The 26,849-nt window shown below is 37.5% G+C and overlaps 1 protein-coding gene across 1 annotated transcript in view; it reads left to right on the top strand.

Moving 5' to 3' along the window:
• Positions 1–26,849, top strand: part of ACTN2 (actinin alpha 2) — a 66,132-nt gene that overhangs the window by 19,115 nt on the left and 20,168 nt on the right. Inside the window, exons 2-12 of the mRNA XM_030268242.4 lie at positions 3,705–3,819; positions 4,979–5,098; positions 10,931–11,017; positions 12,056–12,143; positions 14,197–14,275; positions 16,881–16,962; positions 20,217–20,302; positions 21,717–21,809; positions 22,830–23,060; positions 24,166–24,313; positions 25,894–26,044. Of these exons, the coding sequence (XP_030124102.1) occupies positions 3,705–3,819; positions 4,979–5,098; positions 10,931–11,017; positions 12,056–12,143; positions 14,197–14,275; positions 16,881–16,962; positions 20,217–20,302; positions 21,717–21,809; positions 22,830–23,060; positions 24,166–24,313; positions 25,894–26,044 (1,280 nt within the window). The remainder of the gene's footprint in view (positions 1–3,704; positions 3,820–4,978; positions 5,099–10,930; positions 11,018–12,055; positions 12,144–14,196; positions 14,276–16,880; positions 16,963–20,216; positions 20,303–21,716; positions 21,810–22,829; positions 23,061–24,165; positions 24,314–25,893; positions 26,045–26,849) is intronic.

The following is a 26,849-nucleotide window of genomic DNA, read 5'->3' as shown; positions in this document are numbered from 1 at the left end:
TTTTTTTTGCATTAATTATTGATTGATAATTAGTTAGGGACATCTCCTTTTACTGCCCCTGGGTTGCAATTTTTTGTCAGAGATTTGTAAATTGCCAGGTAAGGGGTGTTTTCCCCCATAGGTATACACTTTGCCATACAGATCTGTGAATTGTGGAGAATATGCTCTTGGCAGTCTACACAAGGAAGCTAAGTGGGCATAGAACATAAACTGCATTCTTTCCTGGAGTTACTGTTTCCAAAATAGACCTGTGACAGCAGTAGACAATTAATGGTGCATTAAGAGAACATTCACCTGTGCGACTGCAAGTTCTTTGGCTTCATGCCTTGCATCCTCTTTTCTGGGTGTTTCCTCTCAGAACATTAGCAAACTTTCTTTTGTAATAACAAACTTGGAAAGGATAAAATTTCATTTATTTATATGTTCATTTTGTAGAGCCATGTAGGGTAAATAAATCCTAAAAAGAACTGTCTAGCTTTGTAGACATTTATTTGTGTTCTTCCTGGTATTCAGCTTGGTGCCTTAAGTCCTGCTTTGTTTCTCTGAGCAATCTGATACTCTGAAATGTTCTGTACAGCTCAGCAGAAAAAGGGATTTACTTTGTCTAAGTCATTTAATAGCTTTTAAATCCCAATGGATTACAAATTTCCAGGGTACTATATGCTGGCTGTATCTTGATCTCCAGGACTTGAACATGCTTTGAATTGTTTCTCAATAACTAGGAATAGAATTGTTAGTTAAAGCCAAAGCAGTGAGAACAAGTGCTATCAAAATAAGAATAGAGGGATGAGTGTTAAATAAAATGTGGGTCGAGGAAATTGTTAAAATTTGCAAGTTAAATTGTGCAGTAGCCTTCATGCAGTCACTAATGAATTGCTTCACTGAAACAAAGCTACCACTTCCCGAAGTATCATTTCTATAACCATGTTTAGTCCTGGGAGAAAGAAGCTAGTTTGGAAGGCAGCAGGCTTCAGAAGCCACACACCAGGAGTCATTTCTAAAAGGTGCAGGACAGCTGTCGGAAGGGAACAGACAGCACTAAGGCATGGCCTGGGCCACTGGTAAAACAGAAAACTGAGCAACTGTAGTTTAAATAAAATATGTAACTCTCTTATTCTATAGAAGGCAGTCAAAAATAGATACAGATGGTCTAAATAAAGACTTCAATCACAGTAGAGTGCTTCAGCAGAACTTCTTATCTCATGGATGTAGGTCTTGTGGTAATTCCAAATTTATCCTTCAAAATGCTACAAATGCGATACAACTGGAAAGAATCTTAAATAACCTACAAATATAGAAAAGCAGATCATAAAAACCACTCTGTCATCAAACTGTTTCTTGAAAACAGCTTGATTCAGAAGTAGCAGCATCTTTTCCTTGTGTGTATCACAGCAACATAGGCTGCGTAGAAAGAATGAGATGAGAAAACTGTTTTTCTCTCAGGAAATTCAGTGCCATAAAAATGTCCATTTTCAAGAGAAACTATTTAAATTATTTGAAAACTTTGTGATATTTGGATAAAACTTGTTTTGTGTCTATCAGTGCAGCATCAAGGAAGTTGATTATATATATATATATATGTATGTATGTATGTAAGTATATGAGCTAAGAAGTACCAAGATCCTTTTCTTCTTAAGGAACTGAGAAGTAACCTTCTTCACAGTAGGCATGAGATTCACATTTTAAAACTTCTCAAACAAAGGGGTTGTTGCCATTAAACTATTAATTAAATGAGAAATGAGGAAAACTCATTGACTAGAGTGAACATTTGAGGTACAAGGTGAACATTTACCATAAATATCTAAAAGAAGAGATGGAAATGGCTGAGATTTTTCTCCAACTTCCTCTCTATTATGATGTGCTTGGAACAGTTCTACAAACTGCAGTAGCATCTGCAAATAAGCATATGTCCATCACTTAAGCCTAATTCATGAAAGGCTCATTTAGTTAAAGGTTCAGATTTCTAATATTTATTGCCAGATTGCCATGCAAGGTTCATGTGCATTTCCCTTGAGTGCTTTCAGCTTCTTTTTTCCTGCATTGCCATAGTATTATTCCTTCCAAGAAGCTCATAGTAATTTTTAATGTGTGCAAATGACTTAATGTGGTGCTAAGCCTTTTGAGATATATACCACTAAAACAAGATACTGCTTGAGGCAGACAAATTAGTCTTGTAAACTGTATCCTAACCCTATAATAATCCAAATGAAATGCCATCCTCATTCTCCATGTCATGCCTTGATGGTGGAGGTGCTTTCAATCTGTGCTATGAGGATTGGTATGCTCTTGTTTCAGAACTTTCATGAACTCAGTAAAGCTTAAAATGAGGAAGGTTCTGCCTTCCTGAATGGGAGCTAACATCCCTTTAATAAAATGTGTTTGCAGATATGCTTCACCTGCGACCTTACTTATTCCTATGTGCACACAGAACAACTTGCATTCCTACCTAAAATTCATCCTCTGCACGTCAACACAGACCTCTGCCCAGAAACACATCCAGTATTTTCTTCTCTCTCCTCCTTTTTCTGGGTACCTAGAATTAGAGATTTCACTGTACAGCTCTGCCATATCCACAACACCTCTTGCTTCCTTTCAACTCGATGGGAGAAGATGATATAAGGAAGCTGTTCCTTGTCAGTGTAGGAGCATTGAGAAAACAGTCTAGTAAACTGCCCATCAATTCTTCACATAAATTGAGTCATGCCCAACAATAGTCACAATGTTATTCTTTAACAAAAAGTTTCTTTTTTAAGATTAAACCATTTGGCAAAGTTCAGTCCCTGTTTTATTAAAGTATCAAATCTGTCTAGAATTTGTAGAATTCAATTCCAGGGAAGATCTTTGTCCTAATCTACTGGTCTTTCTTATTCTGTTTCTGAGAGACCAGAAATTAAATAGTCTAAAGAAATCAGGCACGAATAAAGAAGGCCAAAGGGAATTTCTTATTTACAACCGGGATATATCTTGTTTATTTTTAATTATTTGAATTAAATGTTTTTAAAACTGGAAATTTGATGTAGCAAAAGAAGGAGAATTCCAAGTATCAGACAGTTTTAAGGAGCTGAAGTCTAATTTGCTAAAAATGTTTAGTAACAGTGACTTTGTTATATAACTAAAGTTAAACACCTGCTAAAATACCTAGTAAATACAAGCTTGCCTTGTGTATCTTAACAGACACTGAAAAGCAAGAACAATTTGTCGGAAAGCTGAGAGAAGTAATGGATATTTAAAACCAGAATAATTTAACTACTAAGTTTTATAGTAGCCCATGTTTTGACTTCATTCATATAAAAGGTAACATGTAAATGACTTTGCAACTGAATTAGTTCTGCTTTTCACCTCTGCAGGTAAAAGCAGACTTGATTATTCACTATGGATACAAAAATATTCATGGTTCTTTTATAATTTTTTCCCTGCAAACTTAAGTATCTGCATTTGTGTCCAAGTTTTGCCTTTACGTGTAGAACTTCTGCCTGGAGATGCATCTGCAAGCAGAATCTAGCACAGAATTTCTTCTATTCAAGAAATTCTTTGCATCTTCATGAACATCTGGGATAAGAAATTTGTACTTGGCAACATGCGTAGAGTGAATGGGAGCTGGACTTCCAAATCTCAGATGCAGTGTTTACTCGCATGGCTTAGCAGTTGTTTGGAAATAAGTATTGATAAGTTGTTAATAAGTATTTTTTAAATTGCTCTTACAGACATTTACAGCCTGGTGCAACTCCCACCTCAGGAAAGCAGGCACACAAATTGAGAACATTGAGGAGGACTTCAGAAATGGCCTCAAACTGATGCTCCTCTTGGAAGTTATCTCAGGTTAGCTAAAATAAAGTTTTCTGTGTATTTACAGCACATGAACTGAAACACTCTTAAAGTAACAAAATTTGTTAACAATTCAAAGAAGAAGCTTTGCTTTTTGCTTGTCTCCAAAATTTTCTGGTTTGTGCTTGTGTTCCAGGAGATCACAGTGTAACATTGACATCAGTGTTGTTGAACAAACCAAAACCATTGAGGACCTTGTCTTAGCCCCTAACACTTAAAGCCTTTACACATAGGTTACAAATTAATTGTATTCTGCTTTTAGCATAAACGTTTTGCTTTGCTTTTAATGACTTTATTGGATGTACCAGTGCTTTCAAAAGTGAGTGCCTAAAGCACACCTAGATCAATATTTTGTCACAAATAAAAGGTCTCATTTTTCAAAAGAGTGGAACATCCAAGAACTTTTGCTAACTGATGTAAACTCAGTATTTCCCTTTTGTTATGCATTATTCAGTGGGGCAATCTCCAAGGTAAGAATGCCCATTAATGGGAAGGGAATAGCTCAAGCTGCAAATACTCATGACAGTTTAGATTTTTGCTGGAGATTTCAATGTGGAAAAAAATTCTTCAAATGCTCATTCCTCATGAAATGGAGAATCTTTTTAGAAATTATTATTCTTTGTGATAATTTGAAAAGATAAGTTTGTTCAAACACATCAGCCCTGTGCTTTGAAATGAGCTGCTCTGCTGTGCTGGATGAGGTTGTTAAAATCCATTCTTCTTGGTCAGATGTTCAAGAATGCTGTGGCTGAACTGCTGGATAGAATCCAGCCTCTCTTTCCAATCGCTCAGAGAAGAATGATGAGCTCTGATTCTGCCTTCTGAATATTCAGCTACTGCAACTGATAGTAGCAATAAACCAGAAGTAAAGTAGGAGGAAGTACAGGTATCTTGCAGATGTTTAGGACAAACAAAAATTTTGCTGTGGTTTTACTGCTATATCAGAAAGATCAAAATCAGATACTTCAATATTTGAATTTTCTTTTCAGGGTTTGATTCAAACCTCTTTGGCATTTTTTCAGAAGAATACCTCTTAAAATAATTGCTGACTTTTAGGTAGTGTTAGGGAACAGCCACTCTTGATTTCTAATCACTTTTATGTCTGTAGCAAGGTGTATATAAGAATAATCACATTAAATTTGTTTTTCTGCAGGGGAAAGGCTACCGAAACCAGACAGAGGGAAGATGCGCTTCCATAAAATTGCTAATGTAAACAAAGCTCTGGATTACATCGCCAGCAAAGGAGTGAAACTTGTGTCAATTGGTGCAGAAGGTATGTGACAGATCTTGACAGCGCCCTTTGGTCACATTACAGAGAAGTCTGGTGGACACTCTTGGCCACCTTATGTTAGGGTGCCTCGGAAATCCCTTAGTGTTGTTTGCTGGGCTGTATCTATGAAGGGACAAGAGGTGGAAATTTTTGGAATGCTGGAGAGGGATAGGGTTATAAATGAGCACTAAGCTTAGTTCATCTCTAAGGTTAAATTGAATTGTCTGTGCTTCAGTAGGTGTTCAAATAGTGATTTTTTTTTTCCTTACAGAATCCTTGTGGTTTTCCCATAGATTATTAAAAGTAAGGAACTCCTTTAGAAGCCAGGTTGGATTCTAGGGTGTGCTTTATATGGTCTGGCATCTTTAGGAGATATTATTCAGACGAAACAAAGGCTGACATCACTGCTGAGTGGTTGGAACATACTCCCACTTTATTATGAGATTTTCTGCAGCTGTGTTTCTAAAATTCAGATGTAGAGTTAAGGGAGTGATCAAAAGACACTGGTAGCTGGGGAGAGACAGAACATATGAAGAAAGTGGAGTGGGATGCTATTTGCTAATGTAGTTGCTTTTTTATTGTTCTGCTATTCAGGTAGCTAAGTACCAACATGTGGCTGGCTGGCTAGATTCTGATAGATGTAAACTGAGCTAAAGAAGACAGCCTCTCACTATAACAACCTATGCCTCCCTAGGAGATTCAATTAATTGTTTAAAAATGACAGAGGTGTGTGTTGAACTTGTTGCTCTATGAAGATATTTGCATAATGGTTTCCATAGCCATTAGCATACCAAGAATGATGTGGCTAGCATGATATCCAACTGTTTTTGATTCCATAGCCTCAATGATGTGCTTTCTATGCTTTTTCTCCCCACTCTAACATGTCCTTAGAGCAAAATTTTGGCTGTAACCTCATTATGATGATGATAAGCATTCCTGTATTTTACTGACATTTCTAGGCCTTTTTGGATTGATTTATGAGCCTCTTCTTCCTGTTTCCAGATTTCTACAGGCTTATATGTATCCTTATTCTGGCTTCCAAGCCTTGATCCTGGGGAGCTTACTGTGATTGTGGATTGAAGAGGAGTTTCATTATGTGGGATAAGGGTATCTGTAGAAATAATGGAGAGATCTTTCATTGGAGCATTCATTGGTTTTACTGTGGTTTGACCTAGCTCACTTGGTTCCTCAAGTGTTGTTCACCAAATGTGTTCAGTTTCTAGATCTAGAACTCAAAAATCCCAAAAAATACGCTTAATGGACAGAGAGCTTGTTTGAATTCACTCTTTATTTATTCGAGACTGAACTGGATGAGTCACCTGAGTCCAAATCCATCCCACCTGTCTTTAGGCACACAAGAGAGACCTCTTTTGGGGAATATATCATCAGTGGGGAGAAATGGGCAATTCCCACAGGCACCTCAGATCTCAGAAGAGCTCTACTGCATTTCAGAGGTGTGGCTCCCTCCATCACTTGTACAGACTGCTGGGGCACCTGTGCCCTTTTCTCAGTTAAATGAAGTGGGATAAAAAATATGCTTCTAAACTTAAACCTTTGCAGTAAGGCTCTTCTGAGAGTGACATGGCATTAAATGGACAGCAGAGGGTACTGAAGAGACAATTTAGGTGTGGAAATGAAAATTAAGAATACAGATGCCTGTTTGATAGCTGGTGAAGAAATGCTGAGATTACAGAGCATGGGTCAAATGAAAGGTAGTTTCTGTCATGTCAGGCAGGAGACTCTGAGGCTTCCTAACCAAAACCAGAGCGTAGCAAAAGGAGTATTTTGTGGGACAGAGTTGTTTTTGCTGATCACTGTTTGCACACGGCTGGATCATCAGCTCATATCTGGATCATCAGCTCATATCTGCTCCTAAAAGGAGCAAGCCAGCCCTCTGCACTCCCATCTCCCATATTTTGCCCCGTTTATTGCTGGTCACTACTGCCAGGGTATTCAGGCTGGGGAACAGCACTTGAGCATTTTCTGAAGGCAAAGCATCTGGAATAGCTCAGATCAGACACTAAAAACATTTAAACTAACCCTGCTGTTCTCCTTAGCAGCAACTGGCATGGGTTCAAATGCTCTGTGCTCTTTGGAAGGTGGCAGGAAAAAGGGCAGTAACCTCTTCCAGCTTTTCTGGAACTTGCTGCAAGTTGATGGTCTATGCATTCAGTATTTATTAGAGATTAAGGTGATGGTTTTAGCTATTCCCTGTTTCTGGAATTATCAATCAATAAAATGGATGTATTAAAAGCAAAACCAAATTACCTATCATTAAAAAAACCCTAAATTCTTAGATGGAAGCATAGGAAAGAAATTCCCAGCCACTGTCATGGCTTAGGTGCAGAGAGGAACCTGTGATGGTAAGACATGACACTATGTGAGCGTGGCCTGATGCCCACGTTAGATTCCATCCATGTGGGCAGGAGCGGAGAGATGCACGTGCCTTCCCTCCCACTCTAAACAGGCTGAGCACAAAGCCAGCTCTGGCACAGACGTGCTTAGTGCCCTGTTAACTTTACTGCATACCCTCTACTAAATTTGTTGCCTAAAGCACAGTGTTGTGCTGATGCAGCAAAGCAGTGTCACATCTGATGGGGTATGGTTTCACAGTGTGGGACCTCTGGCACCAGTGGGTGTCTAAAGAGACCCTGTGCCCCCTGGAACTGCATTCCTGCTCCCACACTTCACAGCCCTGCCTTCTCACTTGGGCTGACAACTGTTGCTCTAGCTCTCCTGGAGACTGGATCAGCAATCTGATCTGTTTTTAAAACACTGCAATTTTTTTTTTTTCTTTTGTTGCATTTTTCAGTGTTGTTGACCAGGCAGTCATATAGTAAGTTGAGTGAATGCCAGAAAGGAAGAGAACAGTCTCCTTAAGTTTGTCTCCTTATCAAAGTTACAACCCCTTAACTCCCTGCCCCTGTGGTGAGCAAAGGGCTCTGGGCTTGCCCACACCCCTCTGTTTGGGCATTCTCTGAGTTACATGGATGCTTGGAATACTTTTTAATTTCCAAAGCATGGAAGTTTTGTATCTAAATCTGCTGAGGATCATGTTCCATTATCTGACATACTGAATGGTGAAGAGCACGTAGGCCCAAGGGGAACAACTGGCATTTAAAATGGGGCCTCAAAACACTGGTTCCTGTGTAGTAGTAGAGAAATAAAATTAGTATTTTTAAGGGCCCAGGGATATTCTTTGAAGTGATAATTATTGTTCTGAGCCTAAATTCTCTAGGCTGTCTGTGGAGTGGAGAAAGCTGATCACTTTTAACTGTGATGCTGAGCAGGAGCCAAATTTATGGACTCTGACCTGTCTTGTCAAAAAATGTCTCTCTCCACTGGTCATGAAATGAGACTACACAATCAAGAAGCTAAAATTAAAAACTGTGAAAGTAGTTCTTATGAGCCATTCATAGTCCAGGACTTAAAAGTTTTCTCTTCAGTTTTAAAAAAGTGCAGTTACTCCATTTGGAAGGTACTTGCATCCTGAATGAAATAAACTAGATATGTAGAACCACCAAAAGACAAGTATCCTGTTAATTAGGCAATATTTCTATATTGCTTTTCTGGGAAACAGGAAAAATGTTAAACACCAAATGATATGTGAATCTGCTACAAGAAGGTTAGAATATAAAAAATAAATTAATACATAAAACCAAAGCTGAATAAAAAAAATGGGACTAAAACCTTTGAGAAATTGCTTTGCTTTACATTTTCCCTATAAGTTTTTCTTGTTTCAGCTTAATTTTCTCTTCTCTTCTGCCTTCATGCCCAGAAAGCTGTAGCTTTGTGTATGTGAGGGGTAGGAGATATATTCCAGCCAGAGCAAATAGGCAGTGTGAAAAAAATCATTAAGTCTTCTACTGATCTGTAGAGGAAAATTATAGGAATGAATCAATGCCGTTTTGTGCTGATACTTTTCAATATTTTAGCAACTTTGTTTTTCTTCCTTGTCTTATATAGGAGTCTTTTTTTTTGTTGTTGTTGTTTTATGCTAGCAGTTTTGTGAGAAACTAAAGCTGGCAAATCACTTGAAAATCCTCCTGAGGCACAACACAGAAAATTTCTTCTTGCTCTTTCATTCTGTATGTGTGTACATATGGATATGTAAATCAAAACAGCGATGTAGTGATTATGCAAATCTATTAATCGATTGCCTGAGAATCAACAATGCCTCCTGAGTATTTAAATACATTTATTTTACATTTGGAGAAATTTGTCTTTACTGTATATACATATCAGACATCTGATCAAAATAGTGAAATGACTTGACTTCACTCAAGAGGAGGGAAAAAGAAGTAGCTACATGCTCTAATTGCCATTTGGCCTTTTTTTGACTGGAAGGGTTTTATTTTGAGATTTGAGGTCTTTCAGGGCCAATAAAGCAGGATGCATGGAAGGTAGGCAGAGCAGTGGAAAATTAGTGCAGGATCCAAAGGGGAAAAGGAAAAATTAGCCGTTTATATATAAACTTGAATTATCACACTAACAAAGTAAGTAGAGGGTAGTGATGGGTTACATATTTCCTATTACATTTGCTAATTCCGTAGGTTCAAATGACAGCTTGTGTCGTGTCCTGCTGCAATTTAACATGTTCTCTAGTCTCAGAGACAGCAGCTGCTCTTGTTCTGTAAAAGTTGCCCCTGGATTCAGGCAATTTTAAGTAGCAGAGTGACTGCATTTTCTGCTGGCACCTCTATTGGCGTTTGATGTTAAATTGAGGAAATTCCTCCTGCTGCAAGTTCCTCCTGCTCCTTGCCCAGAACACCAGTGGGCCTCAGGCAGACACAGCTGCTTCGCTTTTTGAGAAGGGCTGGAGGTGACTTTTAAGTAAGGTAGCAGCTGGTGCCTTCCCTGCTGCACTGCTCCTTTGGTGTGAGGTGACTGGAAAGTCACTCTGCAGTCCCATCTCCTCCCTTCCCAATGCTGCACCCTCCTTATGGTCTCACTATATTTTTCTGAGTCTCTTGATTTACTTCTGAGAACAATTTAACATTACCATCACACTTAAGTGATCTGGCAGTACATTTTGGTGTTGAGAAATTTCAGTGGTATCACTTAATTACAAAGTGGGAGCATTGGATTCTAAGCTTACTTGTGGCAAGGATTCCCATGTTCCCTGTGCTATCCGTAGTCTCAAGTAGTCTTGGAAAAATTAAAACCCCAGAGGTAAAAAAAACATCCTCCATTTATATTAAAGATACTTAAATGTGTCTATGCTTCAGAGCTGTGAGGCAGTCCATCCTCATGGCTGTGCTTCTGAGCAGCTTGGCAGGGAGCTGTGTAGCTCAGTGTCAGGAGGTGTCATCAGGTCTCTTGAGCTGTTTTTTGTGTTCTGTCTGGGCTGGCACAAGAGGTAAATTCTCAAACATATCTAAACAGTATAGGGGAAATTCTGAGTACCATTTTATTAAAAACCAATACTGTTAATGTCCTGTAGTTCCTTAAAAAACTGGTGTAAGACCCCAATGTTTTTTGGTTTTGTTGTATTTGAAAACTGTTAATACTGATACTGTTCAAACTTTCACTATTTCCCTTCATCTTCTGTCTAAAACATCATCCTAAAAGGTAAAGATTTGAAACTGTTACAACTACCCTTTCAGCATGGAAGGACTGAAATGGCCTTGACCTCAGTAACCTTCAGTCCTACTGAGAGAGTAGCATGAGTTTGTTGAAAAATGAACCCAGGTGAACTCTGCAAATATAAATTTATAGTAAAAGTAGAATTAATTTATTAGTTACAATGTATTATTTATAGAAATGTGTGATTAAATAAGATGAAATTGAAAAAAACATTTTAAATACTACTACTATATCTATTTTTCACCTTAGAAATCGTGGATGGCAATGTGAAAATGACACTGGGTATGATCTGGACTATCATCCTTCGTTTTGCTATTCAGGATATTTCAGTGGAAGGTAAGAGTAATACAATTATGTTAAATTATTAAGAAATGTGTTAAATACATTTTTAAATTAATTGTGTATAAATGAGAGAAATGTTTTAAAATAATATTTTCCACAGAAAATGATACTGTAAGTTCTTTACCTGGTGACGAAACGAATTTCTGGAGGGAAAATTTTTTACTCTCCTTATCTTGACAGAGACCTTGAGCCAGTTTTCTAAGTGCAGAAGTTCTGGTCATGTCTCTCAGCTACAGAGACAGAAATATGACTATGTTTCTGAGCTTTTGAGCTGTACTCTTTGTGTTTGATTCTATTTACAACATAGTCCTGTCCTTTTGTCACAGTCTTTGCAAATAAATATGATTTGATTATATCCCTCTTCTTTCTATCTATCATTTTTTTCCCCTCACTCTTTCAGAATTATTTTCTGAACTTGGCAACTGGCTCCAAAATGCATGTTGTTACAATACGCTTTAAATCAAGTCTATGGTCTGAAAGTCTAGAATTCTAGAAAATTATCTCATTTTTCAATTAAAATAGAATTGCTTCAAGCTTAGCATATTGTCCTGCCCACATAATTGGTGTGATATTGCATGTGGACCTAATGGTTTATTTAATAATTTCTGACCTTTACTTATGCACTTAGATGCCCATTGGATTCAGATAATAAATGTATTTTTTGGGCACTTAAAACCTTCCCATAAGCAAATGAACTGAGACTACAAGCATATTTCATGTAGGCACCAACGCAATCTTTTTTATGTCTATTTGCATTATATTTTTATTGGGTATTTTGCTCCAGTGTACAGTCTACAGTCTCTTCCTTCAATTTCTAACATCCCAGAATATTCTGGGCTGAGACTCTAATTTTAACTGACTTCTGTATTTTAATGAAATTCCAGTAGTCCATGTATATGAACATCTTCTAGGATTAAATGTTGGTTTATGACTTCCAGTTTCAGGCGGCCAACGACATTTAAGATTACAAGAAATTAATTACTTGAACACTTTAAATTTTTTTCTTTTTTTTTACTTCCTTGTCTTTTACAGAGACCTCTGCCAAAGAAGGGCTGCTGCTGTGGTGTCAAAGGAAAACTGCTCCTTACCGAAATGTGAACATTCAGAACTTCCATCTTAGGTAATCTTCCATTATTTCAAGACGTAGAAGCAATCATAAAAATGTTATGTCAAATTTTCCCCACAGTTGTGTAGGTATAAATTTGATCAGATAATTTTGCTCTTCACTAGACTTTTTTCAAATTCTCCTGCTCTATCTTCAGAGTATTATTTTGGTTAGCCTTTAGCATTATTTACTATGAATTTCAGAGTTATTTAAAAAAATAGATCCTGCTATATACAGAATTACCATATTACATTATTAGGGGTTTTTGTATTAAATGGGAATTCCTGAGTATTGTAGCATAGGGGCAAATGACTGCTTTCAAATGAGAGCCACAGGGAAGTTCTTCTGGAAAAGAGACCAGTGTGTTGAGCATGTGAAATCTCATTCTGTTGAATCAGTCTTTATCGTTTTGCAATGTACATTACTATAAGGAGCATAAAATTTAATTGGTACATACACAACTGCAGTGCTGTAAACACATTTGTTTACAGAATCAGGCTTGTAACATAAGTTGGAAAATCTAGTGAAGCTCCAGCCTTGTGTTTCTGTGTTTTCATTAAGAGCTAGGATGGGAATTCCAGGCCCTGTACAGACTGCCTGTTTTGGGGATTTCACTGGGCTAGTTCCTGTATCTCTGCCACTGGCCTACCTCTGTAACGTACACGACTTACCATGTGCACTGTTTAACCAGGTGATCTTCCCTCCCCTAAGACCCTTCTAATATTTAAAATAAGAGCTCTATATTAGTGTTTTGAATTAATTTGTAATGTGTAGTACCTAAAGCACATTTAGTGACAGAGAAGATACAGTTCATACATATATTCCAAGATAAGAAAAATTTGTCAAATTTGCAGTCCCTGTATTGCCTTTCAGAGATCTGAAATTTGTTTTATGTTACTTTCCTAGAATATGCAAAGATATATTTAGTAGAACTTTTTATGGATTGATGGTATACTGTAAGTTACAGTGTCAGAATCTTAAGTGTGTTTATGTACATACACTGGTCTGATACATGATATGGGGAAAACATCTTGAATGGAAGTACCTTGATTTATGTTTGGGTGAATTGGCTCTTACAGAACTACTTTGCAGTGGGCTATCCAGATAATTTTATTTTACACCTTTTGGAAAAAGAAAAAGAAAATGTTTGGTGCTCAGTTTGATTTGGTTTTACATTCCAGATGATTTTATATTATACAATGTAGGTATATTCTGCTTGATTTTGTTACCTTTTTTGGAGATGGTTCTATTATTTGAAGGACTTACCCAGACACGTCAGTAGTAGGAATTTTAGCAGTGTTAACATGCTAAGGCTCACACAATTACTGCACAGGACAAGACCTCAAACCCTCAGTCCCTGTGATTGCCTGAAGTCTTCACATAAAGTATCTTTCAGAATAATTGCTTCTGGCTGAAAGAAGCCTCTCATAATCTTTCCAAAAATATGTTATTTGTAGCTCCATTCATTTTCTGTTCTTGCCACAAAAGGTAGCAGGTCTGAAGTCAGGGTGAAGTGTAAGAACTCAGATCAAAGCTGTCATGTGTGAAGTGTTAATTAAATAAACTGAGATGATTTATGATTTCTTACTTCTCTGAGCATATGGTTGTGCCAGTAAAATTCTCAGAAATAACAGAGGAAAAGCCAATTGCTTCAGCAAATTCAAGTAATTGCAGGTTTGCTCTCCTTTTATTTTTTCACAAATACTCTGCGAGTGTAATGGGAGATGATGCTCTTTCATGGATGAATGTGTACTTGAGCTGTCCTGGAACACTGCATGAATTAAGCAATTCAAATCAGGGACTGTTGCACAAAATGTACATTGCCTAGAAAGTATGCAAAGTCTGCATGGAGTTTATGGAGTATACCTTAAGTGTGTATGGAAAGTAGAGTAAGGTATGTACTGTAGATAAAGGAGTACAGTAACAGAGCAGCTCAGAGACAGCTGACATAAGTTCAGGATTTGACAGAATTCCTGCTTTAATTTGAGCCTTGAGCAAGGATCAAACTGTAAAATGCCATGACTTTATTAACTAATTTTTTTTTCCATTTTATTTTTTTGCTGTAAAGCTGGAAAGATGGCCTTGGATTATGTGCACTTATCCACAGACACCGACCTGATCTTATTGACTACTCCAAGCTAAATAAGGTCATCAGTCTGGGTGGTACAGCATGCTGTCCTGCAGTGATTTGGCTGGCTTCTGGTTTGCTTAGCATGTTTTTTAAAAGACAGGCTGAGGAGTGCATACTAATTCTGACTTTCTAAGGCCCTTCCCAAATAAACCTCAATGACACAAAGGAGAGGACCTCCTGACTGTCCCGTGTCCTTTCCTTCCCATCAAAATGACTTCAGCATTTAATTGCAAATAATCTGGCCCTCAAATTCTGACAGTTGATGAAGTATTTATACTGCCTAATATGGATGTTAAAACAAATACTTTGGAATTATTCATTTAACACTGATAGTATTGTCTGTTTTTATCTGGTGTAAATGACTGTAGATTGTAGATTGCAGTAAAAAATGACATGACAATTAATCCTAAAATTCCTCAGAACAAACACTACCCTTGCTAATCAGGAATACACAGTAAATTATTAGTCTTACATATTCAGAAAATATTCACTGATTCTCAGATCTACTCTTCTACCTATACTTCCAGACAAATGGAAGCAAAACCCATAAGCTAACCTTCTTAGTAGTACCTCATAGGGATTAAAAACTATTTTATTACAGTCTGCTACTTATGGCAAAATGCATGCTTTCTAAAAGATACTTTGTTTTGAAAGGGAGAAATGAGGAATGATCAGTAATTTCAGAATTTCTTGGTATCATTACTGAAGGAAAAATCCTAGAAAGAAATAGAATGTTGTTGTTTCACTTGAGGTCTCAATATATGGGCGCTGATTTCTCCTCTGGAATGAATGTAAACACCAGCTTCATGTAAACACCAGTGCAACACAAACCTTAATCATGGTTTTAATCTGTTGTGTGCAACTTTGCATTGATGAGAGAGAGTGGTAAAACATCCACTGTATTTTTCCATTCCATGTCCTTTCGTTGCAAATTGGTTTACTAGTGGAATCAACTGTTACTAGAAAGTCATCAATGAAGAAAAGATAAATGAATGAACTGAGACTATTTTAACACTTATTCTGCTTTATATGTTGATATATTCAATTTATGCCAGAGTCCTGAAATGTGCAGGGATGAAAATTAAATGAACTTAGTACTGACCACATTTAGGCAGCTGTTAAGATAACTTCCCAGATCTGAACCAATGGGCAAAATATTAGCCATCAATACCAGCTTGTTCTCCAATTCTATATGCAACCTTTCCTACAGATAAACAGAGTAATGGAATGACTGAGCTACCTGTCTCTGTGCACATGTGCTTATAATGCATGGCATGAACAGAAGTGAGTTTGATTGAATCTGTGCTTTGAATAGTGGTACGTGGTGCTGAAGAACATCACAGTGAACCATCCCATAGATGAGTGCTGAGAAAAAGGAACAGAACATAAGCAGGTCTGCTTCAATGCTACTATTTTCCTCTTGGAGGTTTCCAAAATAAGAACAGGTCAGGTTTCAAATTGAGGCTGAGCTGTTGCACGTAAAGCACATGCAGAAAAAAATCCTAAAATAGATCTCGCTTTTCTGGCCTGGCTGTTTGATTGACTCTTCATTTTGGTTACATTAACAGCTGTCTTGGTGTCTTGTTTCTTACCGCCTGCATGCTGTCCTTTCCTTTTCTCACCAATGCGTTTTGTGTGAACTTGTAGCTGGAAAGATGGCCTTGCTTTCAACGCCATTATCCATAGACACAGGCCTGATCTCCTTGACTATGCCAAGTTAGATGAGGTATTTCTTTAGCTGTAGCAAAGATTTTTATTTACTGTGGCTTGTAGTTCTGTTTAAAAGGATGGGTGATGGAAATCTCCAATTATTCAGAAGCTGCTTTGATTTTAAAGTAATCCTTTACCAGTGGAGCACTATTTACTCATGCATTTAGTACTAAGCACACAAATAGGAGGTGCTCATCACTCATTCATAAGCAAAGTGCTTTAACCTAATCAATAGGTCTCACTTAGATTTACTGTCTTTTGACTTTTCTTCTACAAAATCCGTGCTCTCTATCTGAATTGTGCTCACTACTTCCTTTCTCTTTCCTTCAAAAACCAAAATCTCAAAAGCAGAGGAAATGATTGAATTTCCACAGCCCTAAAATTCCATTTATAGAGGCAGTATGGATTTTTATTTCCAAGCCCAAACTGGCAAGTTTCGCTCCTTCTGGAGAACAATTCTGCCTGTGCTTGCTTCTTCTCATGCAGGCACCTAACCAGCAGAGAACTCAGTAGAAGTCATATCCCTGTGATGTATAGTGGGTATAAAACAGGCAGGGCTAACTCTGTGTTGAACAGTCTCATTTAGCCTGCTGGTCCAGTGGCATTTAGTGTCTGTGTTGCTGCTGTACTTCATTCAGAATTAGCTCAGAACTGATTGTGCACTGTTATCTGTGTTCACCTCCAGAATGTATTTCCAGTAGAGTTCTAGCAGTAGATAACACCTTATTAAAGTTTTCTTTTCAAAACATAGCAGCAGCTGGACCAGAAGTTCATATACCTAGACTCTGTTTTTTGAAGAAAAACAGTTTGCAGTTTGGAAAAACAGAAGCGAAGTTTTCGTGTACATACTCTAGTCTTGCTTCAAAGAAAAACTTCTATCTTTGACTCATTGTATTTTTTCTTTAATGCAGGATGACCCCATAGGGAATATCAACCTTGCCATGGAAATTGCTGAAAAGCATTTGGATATTCCAAAGATGCTGGATGCAGAAGGTGAGAGTTACACCTTACTGAAGTTTGTGCTGCTAAGAAGCAGGACACAGTAAAATTTCTATTTAAATTTTTTTTCCTAGAAGATTTTCAGTATTCCTTCCAAATGAATCATAATATAGCAACCTACTTAATTTTCAAAAAATATTTTCATCTCTTTCTTGAACGTGTTGGATAATTCCACTCACTTTTTGCTTTATTATTTATTGTTTGTTAATGTTTGCATTTATTATGGTGCTCTGGACTCTAACCTCAGCACATGGCCCTACTGTGTTGAGGTAAAATGCAGGATCAAAAGTTAATCCTTGCTTTTAATAATTCAAATTTAATAATGGGAAATATAACTGTTAGCAACTTAAACATTAAAAAAACTGAATATGCTTTAAGCGAGGGGCCAAAAATAGAAATAGTAGAAGTACTTTCAAAGCTTTCAAAATATACTAACACATGCCTCACCCCCTCTGAAAGAGAGGTAGGTTGAGAGAAGCATTTTTTTGGTTCATTTTAGTTGCAAACTTTTTGAGGTGATACTTTTAACAAATAATTCATGTGTCTCAAATTATCTTGAGTATTTCCTGAATTTCTTCAAGACAATTAAACTTTCGTACTCTGGGCAAAAAATGCTGCCAAAATACTGGAATTTGCCTACATTAGTTCAAAGCATTCTTCCCCGAGAATGGAGACTCAGTTCTGGTGGCTTGTCAGTAGAGCAGTGATAACATGGGAATTATCTAGAGCACTCAAACTGACTATACCTGTTCCTCTTGAAGTCTTCATTTGGAAAGTTAGACAGGATGATTTGGAAAATCTAAGCTGTAATCTCTTCATTGAAGAGTAGTTTTACTTTCATGCTTTAAAACAAATTTTTTTCCTCTTTTGAACTGCAATTCCCCTTTCAACAATACCACTTAATTATTTTTCTCTGAAATAACTGTGCAAGGAATAAACAGAGAAGTGCTGTCCCCTTGCCATTGAGCAGCTTTCTACATTTTTTCCTCTTCTCTTTGTAGTCAATATAAAAAAATCTTTTATTTTCCTCACCATTCCTTATCTTACTATTCTCCTCTTGGCAGTGATGAAATGATATTCTTTCTAATACCCTTTAAGTATTCATGGTCACTTTTTACCATCTTTACTTGCACTGTGCTCTCTGTGGAAGCTGCCAAGTTTTGTTCACAGCTACATAAAGTAGATCTAAAATCAGTAAATATATTGGTCCCAAACTTAGAAATTTCACTGTTAGCATTAAAAGTTTTCACTCATTCCAGGGTCTTTCCAAGTCACTATCTTTGCACCCCTTACATTGACAGGAATTCATCCAGCTTGAACTACAATCATTCATTGCTCAGCCATAACTGCTGTAACAACACCTTTTCCTGCCTTTCTTTGTTAAGTACTGAGAAGGTCCATTTTTACCCATGGATGCATACCTTGATTGCACCCACTTTGTATTTTCACTCCCCTGCCATGGTAGGGACAAAGCTATTAGCCAGCCAAGCCAAACCCTCCTGTGATTTATGCTATTAACTAAAAAGATGGGCTGGCACAGGGATTGCAGAGCTGTTACTATCCAACTTTTCTCAGCACAAAATGTATTTCTGGACTGCAGGACTTGTACAGGTTCCCAGTATATGCCAATACCCTGTCAGCAACAGGGACCCTGTGCTGATACACACTGAGTGCAGTTCTGGTTTGTGACTGTCAGTGGCTGTGTTTAGCTCTGCAGTAATTGCAGTGATTCAGATGAAGTTGCTTTGGAGTGGCAGTGAAGCTGAACCCAGCAGATCTGCCAGCCATGCCATCTGCTTGGAAGTTTCCACAAACCAGAAGGTAGCAATACCCTTCTGTACAGTCTCAGCCCTCAGATGTTTTGCCATTTCAGGGAGAGTTCTATCTTTTGTGCTTGCTGATTCCTAAAGCTTAGGTGAATTTGCACTCATATCAGTGAACAGATGCAACCTGAATAATTGTGTATTTATTTGGAATCCTTACAGCACTGAGGTGGCACCATTAGCATAATCAGATGAAAGTACCTTGTGAGAATTTCTGAGCAGTTAACCCTCTTCTCTCCACACAGATGTAGTAAACACTGCCAGACCTGATGAAAGAACCATTATGACTTATGTTTCCTGTTACTACCATGCATTTGCTGGTGCTCAGAAGGTGAGATTGTAGATGGATCAGATCTCATCCTTCACCTTCTGTCTTGTTTTTTTCAGCAATTTTTCCTTTTCTGATCTTTTCCTCACTAGAACAGCATCTTAGAGCTGAGCTCATTTCCTGTCACCTCTTGTCTCTGTGAGCTGCTGTTTTGGTAGAGCCAGTAGTGGTCTATCCATTTGTTCCATAGAAACAAACCTTCCTGTCTCATATTTTTGCATATTTACTAATAATATCCAGTAGCTTTTTAACAGCTAGTTACTGAATGGGAGAGGATGATATTCCCTTAAAATGAATTTTTGTGCATTCATTTGAAGCACCATTAAAAATGTAAGATGAAAATAAGCTCAGAGTGAAAAACAATAGTAGAATTCCATCTTTCTTCTCTCTGCTGGATATTATTGCTGCTACAGATGTCAAAATCATCATAACATGCTCAGAAAATAAACCCTTCTCCTATGCTTTCAGGATTGTTTTTAAAATGTTAAATGTTTAATGGTAAGTACAAACAGCAACATCAAATGATGCTGCTAAGCAAAACAGAAACGTATAGACAGCTCAGACAAGCTCTGGAATCATATCCTAAAGAAAAGAAGGAAAATTCTAAAAAGTGAGGCGGTTTGGAGTTGGGCATACTTCAGGTATTGGTAATATAAAAAATACTGATACATAATGCTAAAATGCAACTTCTGGAGAATATCTCCTCAGACTGAAATGCAGTCTGCCTTTCCTGGGTCTCAGTCAAAGTCCTCACCATTTAAGTCACCAGACATACGTGTGCCAGTTCTTAATCAGACAGTCCTGGTAAAATTAGGGTTAGTCCCCCCCCATGACAATACTGCTGGATCAAGCTTAATGAAAAAAATCATCCTCTTTGTATTAGCTTATATTGATTTTTTAGTGTACTTTTTATTCCACCAGGACCCCTCAATTTAACAGTAAATTTTTTACAGCTTTGTAGAATTTCTCGGATACAGAGCTAAGGACAAGAAAACAGTAAGAAGGACATGAAGTAATGCATTTATTTATTCATCCTATTTTGTACTCCTCGATTCTTCTTTTTCTTGTTTTATTTTAATTTCTCCCCCCTCTTGTAGATATTGTGAACACTCCCAAACCTGATGAGAGAGCTATCATGACATATGTGTCCTGCTTCTACCATGCTTTTGCTGGAGCAGAGCAGGTATTAATCAACTGTCTCTTCAGGTTGCTGTGTTTTTGATTGGTTGTTTCACATTTCCACTAGTTTATTAAAAAAAAACAAACCCCAAACAACTTAACTAATTTACTGTGTGGTTTTAATTAACATTTGCAAGTATTACTTGAGCACTAATATTTGTTTTTAACCCACTCTTAAACCTGTTTTAGTTAATTGTTGTGTAACAAGTTAACTTCTTTAATTCAAATAGACATTCTGTTTCTAATTTTGGGTCTTTATTTGGTCAATTTTGAGGACTGTTTCAGAAAAAAACTGATTTGAAGATATTGTTAAGTGGAGTTGTTGCTTGTCGCTACAATACCTAATGTTTTTCCTATATAATGGAATGTTTGACTTTTGGAGACTGAGACTTAGTCATGCTGAGTAGCAGTCTAGGTCTAGATTTTCAAGGATGACTAAAGAGACAGAAAGGCAAAGACATCCAACACAGTTTTTGTGCCTGGTTCCCACTGAAGCCAACAGAACTATTTGTATAAAAGGCATGAACATCATCAGCAGACCTGTCATTAGTGGGCTATTCACTTACAAATGTGGCACTTCCCAACTCTTTCATACACAAATGGACATAATCCAACTTATGTTACAAAAAAATGCAAGAAACCTTTAAAGTAGCTGATATTTTCCCTTCTTCCTCAGGACTGAATTTCCCTTCCTATCTGCTAGGTCCCCTATACCTTACTACAGCTATGCTGTTGCACTCTCTCATTCCTGGGTAGGAAGATTTTGCTATTCATGAAAAAGGTTTTGCTATTCATCCAAATACTCTGTAACACAGGAGTCTACATGGATATTTATTTGATTAGATAGATTCCAGAGTCATATTTGTATGAAAGTACTGCTTTGTGGTATCAAACAAGTAAATTTAAAATATGGCAGAGCTACACAGAGCCTTCACATATAAATTTATTAGGAGGCATGAAAAGATTTGCTGTGAGTGGTTGAGCTGCACTTATTCTCAAGGGTAGTACAGATATAGAGTGGTCTGAAACTCCTGCATTACATGTGGTGTCTTTCCAGTGTGGCTAACAAATCTAATACTTTTTGGATGTGACTTAAAAAAAAAAACCTAATAGGATATCTTTAAGAATGGCCTAAGCTGTCTTAAAAAATAAAAGATTTATTAGACAACTATATAATAAGGCTTCATTGTACAACAAGGGGACCTCTGTGCTGATCTGTGCCTCATTTAGGCCATTGGAATCTATGGCTGCAGAAGGAGGGAAAATGAGTATCTAATCAACCTAGGAGCATAAATCATCAACTATAAAAAATGTGATTTTGTTTAATTTGCAGCAGCCACATTCTCTCTTTCTCCAAGCCCATACCTTTCTCAGAATGTGTTTATGAATATGTCCTGTTTATTTGCTGTGTGTTACAGGCTGAGACTGCGGCTAACCGGATTTGTAAGGTGCTTGCTGTGAATCAGGAAAATGAAAGGTTGATGGAAGAGTATGAGAGACTAGCAAGTGAGGTAAGGATGCTCTATCTGTAATGTGGTGACAACAATGTTCATGAAATATTGAAAGCTGAAAGACTTGTGCACTCTCTTCAAGACAGAAAGGTGGAGACATTGTAAGGGTAAATCTCTCAGTGGCAGGTTACAAGGCCCAGTTGCCTAAGATATCGAGTTTCGGGTTCTCCTTTGCCACAGACTTCCTGTGTGACTTTCAGCAAGTTAGACAGTCTTGTTAATGTGCCCAAAAGGGTGTCTTGAGGATTGTCATCCATCTGCCCCAAGACCAGGCTTTCTGTCTCTTTAATCTTCAGAGACAGGCATCCTTGACTACATGTGGAACATACTAGATCAAGCAAGCCCCTCCGCTTTGTGTACTGCAGAGCACACCTGGAGAGGGTCTGTCAGGTTGTTCACAATTCATCTGTGAGCAAGGACAACAGATGAATGTACACATGAATGTGCTCCTCGTGTCCTTTCTTGTTTAATGGCAAATCTGCTGAGCAGAACTACAGATGTACAGTGCACAAATGAGACTTCTCTTATCTTTTGTTGCTTAACCTGCAAAAACATACTGAGATCACAGCACTACTTTCTGTATGTAAATTTGAGATTTAATGGCCTTCTGAGTGAAGATTTTTATATGACCCGAGGCCAGTTTCTGTCCCGATCCCATAACTGTGAATACCTGAAACATCAAGACCAATAGTTTTGAAAGTGGCAGTTGATACTGGGCAACTTAGATTTTAAGTAGTTAGAGACACCTTAGATGTGTGTTAATCTTTCTGAAAATCAGGTTATTTGTAGAAATGCCTGGAATATCTGGGCAAATTTGCTATTTGTGTAAAGCAATACAATATAAAAGTATTATTTAGCTTTGAATATCTTGTGCTTACTCACCATTAAGGCACCAGTACCAACTGAAGCCAGTAATATTAAAATGGCACAAACTTAGTTAAGATTTGTACGCTCAGTATAATCTTTTTTTTGGTTGTTTTTCCATTGCTTTTATTTGACTTGTTTTTGTTGATTTGAAAGCTTTTAGAATGGATTCGCCGGACAATTCCTTGGCTGGAAAACAGGACCCCAGAAAAAACAATGCAGGCTATGCAGAAGAAATTAGAGGACTTCCGGGACTACCGCCGCAAGCACAAACCTCCCAAAGTCCAGGAGAAATGTCAGCTGGAGATCAACTTCAACACCCTGCAGACAAAACTGAGAATCAGCAATCGGCCAGCTTTCATGCCATCAGAGGGGAAAATGGTTTCAGTAAGTAAAGGAGGCATTAATATTCTGTTTGTTTTATCAAAGATCTCCCAAAAATGCCAATGTGAAGGATTGAAAAGCCATTCTCAGTCATTCTTAGAAACATCAGTTTGTTGTACTTAGTCAATACCAAATTCCTTTTACACGTTCCCTTTTGTTCCAGAATCTTGCTTTCTAATAAGCATGCTCCTGCCTCCTTGAAGCTTTCCCAAAAGCAAATTATCCAGAGATGCAAGATGATATAGAGCTTCCTTTGGAAGTGTTATCAATACTCGTATATCAATTGCTTATTTAAGCAAAACTCAGTGGTTTCACTGACATTTTAGCCATCAAACAAACAGACATAGCTCAATACACATTTATATGTTTTTTTTTTTCCTATTCTGCTTTTTCTCTTATGTCTATGAAGATAAGAATAGTCTGTACCAAGAATTCTTATCTGCTGATAAGTACTGTGACTTGACTGTGGGTCAAAACATTTCCTGTGAAATACAGCAAAACTGTTTCTGTACTCTATCATTTGTTTTGTTTTTCATAAACAAAGCAACTTGCTTTGTCTGGAAAGGGTTATTGTCCACTCCCCATATGCAGAAAATAAGGACCCTGTTGCTTCAGCTTCCCACTCATGTCTTTGAGTTTGCCAGGAAGCTCACAAAACTTTGTGTACTACAGAAAGTGAAATGAATTTGTATTCCAGGTAAAACATGCACCAAATCCTCTTGATACAAATTACCTTGCTATTGCCAACTTGTGAAAGCAAAGCTCTTTGATTTTGATAACAGATAGATATATTACAAGAGAAAACACACATTGTAAAATGGGAGGTAAAAGCAATATATTGTGAAGACTTTGGACCTGTAGCCATGCTTGGAAGCCATTTCTACAGGGGCTTCTTCAAACCCACCTGAACGCAACACACTATGAGGAGCAGGTGTCTGCACTAGAACACAACTGCCTGACAACATTTTCTAGGAGTCTGTGATTTTACAAAATCTGAACATAAAAACTTCTCTTTTTGAAGCCAAATTGTGAATGAATCAAAAATCTGTAAACTTTGATAAAAAAAGATTATAGTTTCATCCATCTCTCCCATGTATTCTCTTCACAGGATATTGCTGGTGCTTGGCAGAGACTTGAACAAGCTGAGAAAGGCTATGAAGAGTGGCTGCTGAATGAAATACGACGACTGGAAAGACTTGAACACTTGGCTGAGAAATTTAGGCAGAAGGCTTCCACTCATGAACAGTGGGCATATGGTGAGGAGAGATGGTTTTTAACATTTTTAGTATTTTAATGTTTGAAGTTGAACTGTCAGTGCTGAGTATTTGCCAGCTACGAACTCACTCATAAGTAGTTTGGACAACTTCAGACAATCTAAAATAATAACAGATAAAATCTCAGGTTTTGTTGACTGTAGTCATGGTCCTAACTTGTTGGCATGTTGCTAATGAGATGTAACTTTAAAAATAATACTTGTAAAAATAATACTTGAGGTAGTGAGTCAAACTTAATGGGAATATTCTGCATTTGAATAGAGGCCATTTCCGTTAATGTATTCCTACGTAGTTGTACACCAGTAATCCAACCAGGAATGCAGTCACACCACTGGTTGAATGTGAAATTCTTAACAGAAGTATTCTGAGTTTATTATTATTTGGTCATGATGTTCTGAATAGTCCAGATAAACTACATGATAGTGGACTCATGTCTGCTTTGCTCTAAACCCTGAAGTTTATGCTATTTATAGTTCTGGTTTTTAATGGTAACCTAACCTTACCTGTAGTTGTGACACCTGTAGGACCTTACAGTGGCGTTCAGTTTTGTTGGGGACTATTAAACATAGGTCTGCTTTATCATCCTGATGACTCTCTTCCCATTTCTGTCACACTTCTGGCTTTTCCTAGCTAGATTCTTTTGACACTGAAAGTGAATCAGAGCCCATCCTTTAACAGAGTTGCTGGAAGCATGCAGGGCTATAAATGCCAAGCAGACGCTAGAAGGGAAACTACAGCATTTATGAGCCCTGAGAGCTGATTTTCTGAGCATAAACTACTCATGGTGACAAGTCATAGCTGTTGTGTAGGGAAAACTTCACATAAGCTGGTACACAGCAAGTGGAACAAGAGTTGCTTCTGGCTCTAGGATCCACAGAGCTGCAAATGCCATGTGGCGAGTGCAGCTGCAGGGCCTGTCTGTTTGGATTCAGTTGTCCAACATAGGAGCTACTCAGCAGTAGTATTTCAGTTTCTACTTAATCTTTGTTTCTCTAGCCTTTTGTAGATAAGTTGGCATTTTCCACTTAAAATTCAGTGTTCAAGACAAAAGGCAGTCACACATCTCGGGTTTATTTTTCTTTTTAAGTGCTGAAATGACTAATGAATTGAAGGCAGAACATAAAAAAGAATAACAGACCATTAGCAAGAGTGAAGCTGAGCATAGCAGTGTGATTTCTGGTTTTTTAAGTCTATTCTACAAAAATTATCACAGTGGCTTAGAGATACAGTTTTTGCTAATATACCATTTTTATGCCAGTTTCTCCAGCAATCTAATAATTCACTATTTTAGACTTGTATAAGCAGCCTATGCAAAAAACAGGACATTACTGTGAGAGCTTTAAAATTATATGTTTCTAATTAACATATGTGGACAATTTGCTGCTAATTTCAGTGGGGTTGGGATTTAATTTCATATATATGATTTTTACCGTGCCTCAACTAAAAAGTTGACTAAGTTTACAATTTTCCTAACAAATAAATTGAATAATAAATGGGTAAATAATCTAAAACTAAGGAGTAAATAAACTAAAAATTTAGTAATATTTTCATTTCTCTTTCAGGCAAAGAGCAGACCTTGCTTCAGAAGGATTATGAGTCTGCCTCTCTGACAGAAGTCCGTGCCATGTTAAGGAAACATGAAGCTTTTGAGAGCGATTTGGCTGCTCACCAGGACAGGGTGGAACAGATTGCTGCCATTGCCCAGGAGCTGAAGTATGTTCCATTTAAAGGCTTGCAGCTGCTGACATTTAACTTTGCGATAAACTCTTTCCAATGAATTTGATAGTGTCATAGGTACCAACGTAGGGATTCCAGGCATAGCTTCATAAGTATATTATCTGAGCTGGTCACTGAGACCTTTCCCTCATCTCCCCCCTACCCTCAGCCAAATATAGATATTCAACTGACCAAAAATATTTGAAAAGAAACATTTTCAACTTAACTTCACAGTAATATTTTAGCATTAGCTCTACCCATGGGTCCATTGTGGGTTGATGGGAATCCTGGAGGTGTTTATTTCTCAGTTCATATGGTCTGCTGAGAGGTACAGGCTATGAATTTTTTAACTTAGAAAATAATTTCACCTACACAAATTACAGATCAAGTATCTTCACAAGTATATTGGTCGTTTCAAAAGGCTTCTAATCCCTTTATTATCTGTATAATAGTGGGTAATGCACTGACTGCCTGCAGATTTAATTGTCTCTAATATGTTTATTTTCACAATCTCTTGATACTATATTTGGAAGTGCCATTGTCTCCATTTTACAGGAAGGTCACTGGAAACTAAGTAAATTGTTCTCAGATTCCTGCCCTTGGCTTCAGCTCTCCAAGTTTCAATATCTCACCTTGAACAGGCATAACAGTTACTGCTCAGAAATGAAATCTTAGAAACATGCCCTTTTTTCACTTTGTGAAGGACCATGGCTCACAAACAGCTCCATATTAATTAACGATTAAAAATCAGATACTTGTTTAAAAATGTAGTTTATATCTGATAACAGCAACGCTTAATTGT

Source organism: Taeniopygia guttata, chromosome 3, assembly GCF_048771995.1.
Source record: "Taeniopygia guttata chromosome 3, bTaeGut7.mat, whole genome shotgun sequence".
In the NCBI taxonomy this organism is placed as follows: Eukaryota; Metazoa; Chordata; class Aves; order Passeriformes; family Estrildidae; genus Taeniopygia; species Taeniopygia guttata.
This window is presented reverse-complemented; position numbering and strand designations above follow the sequence as displayed.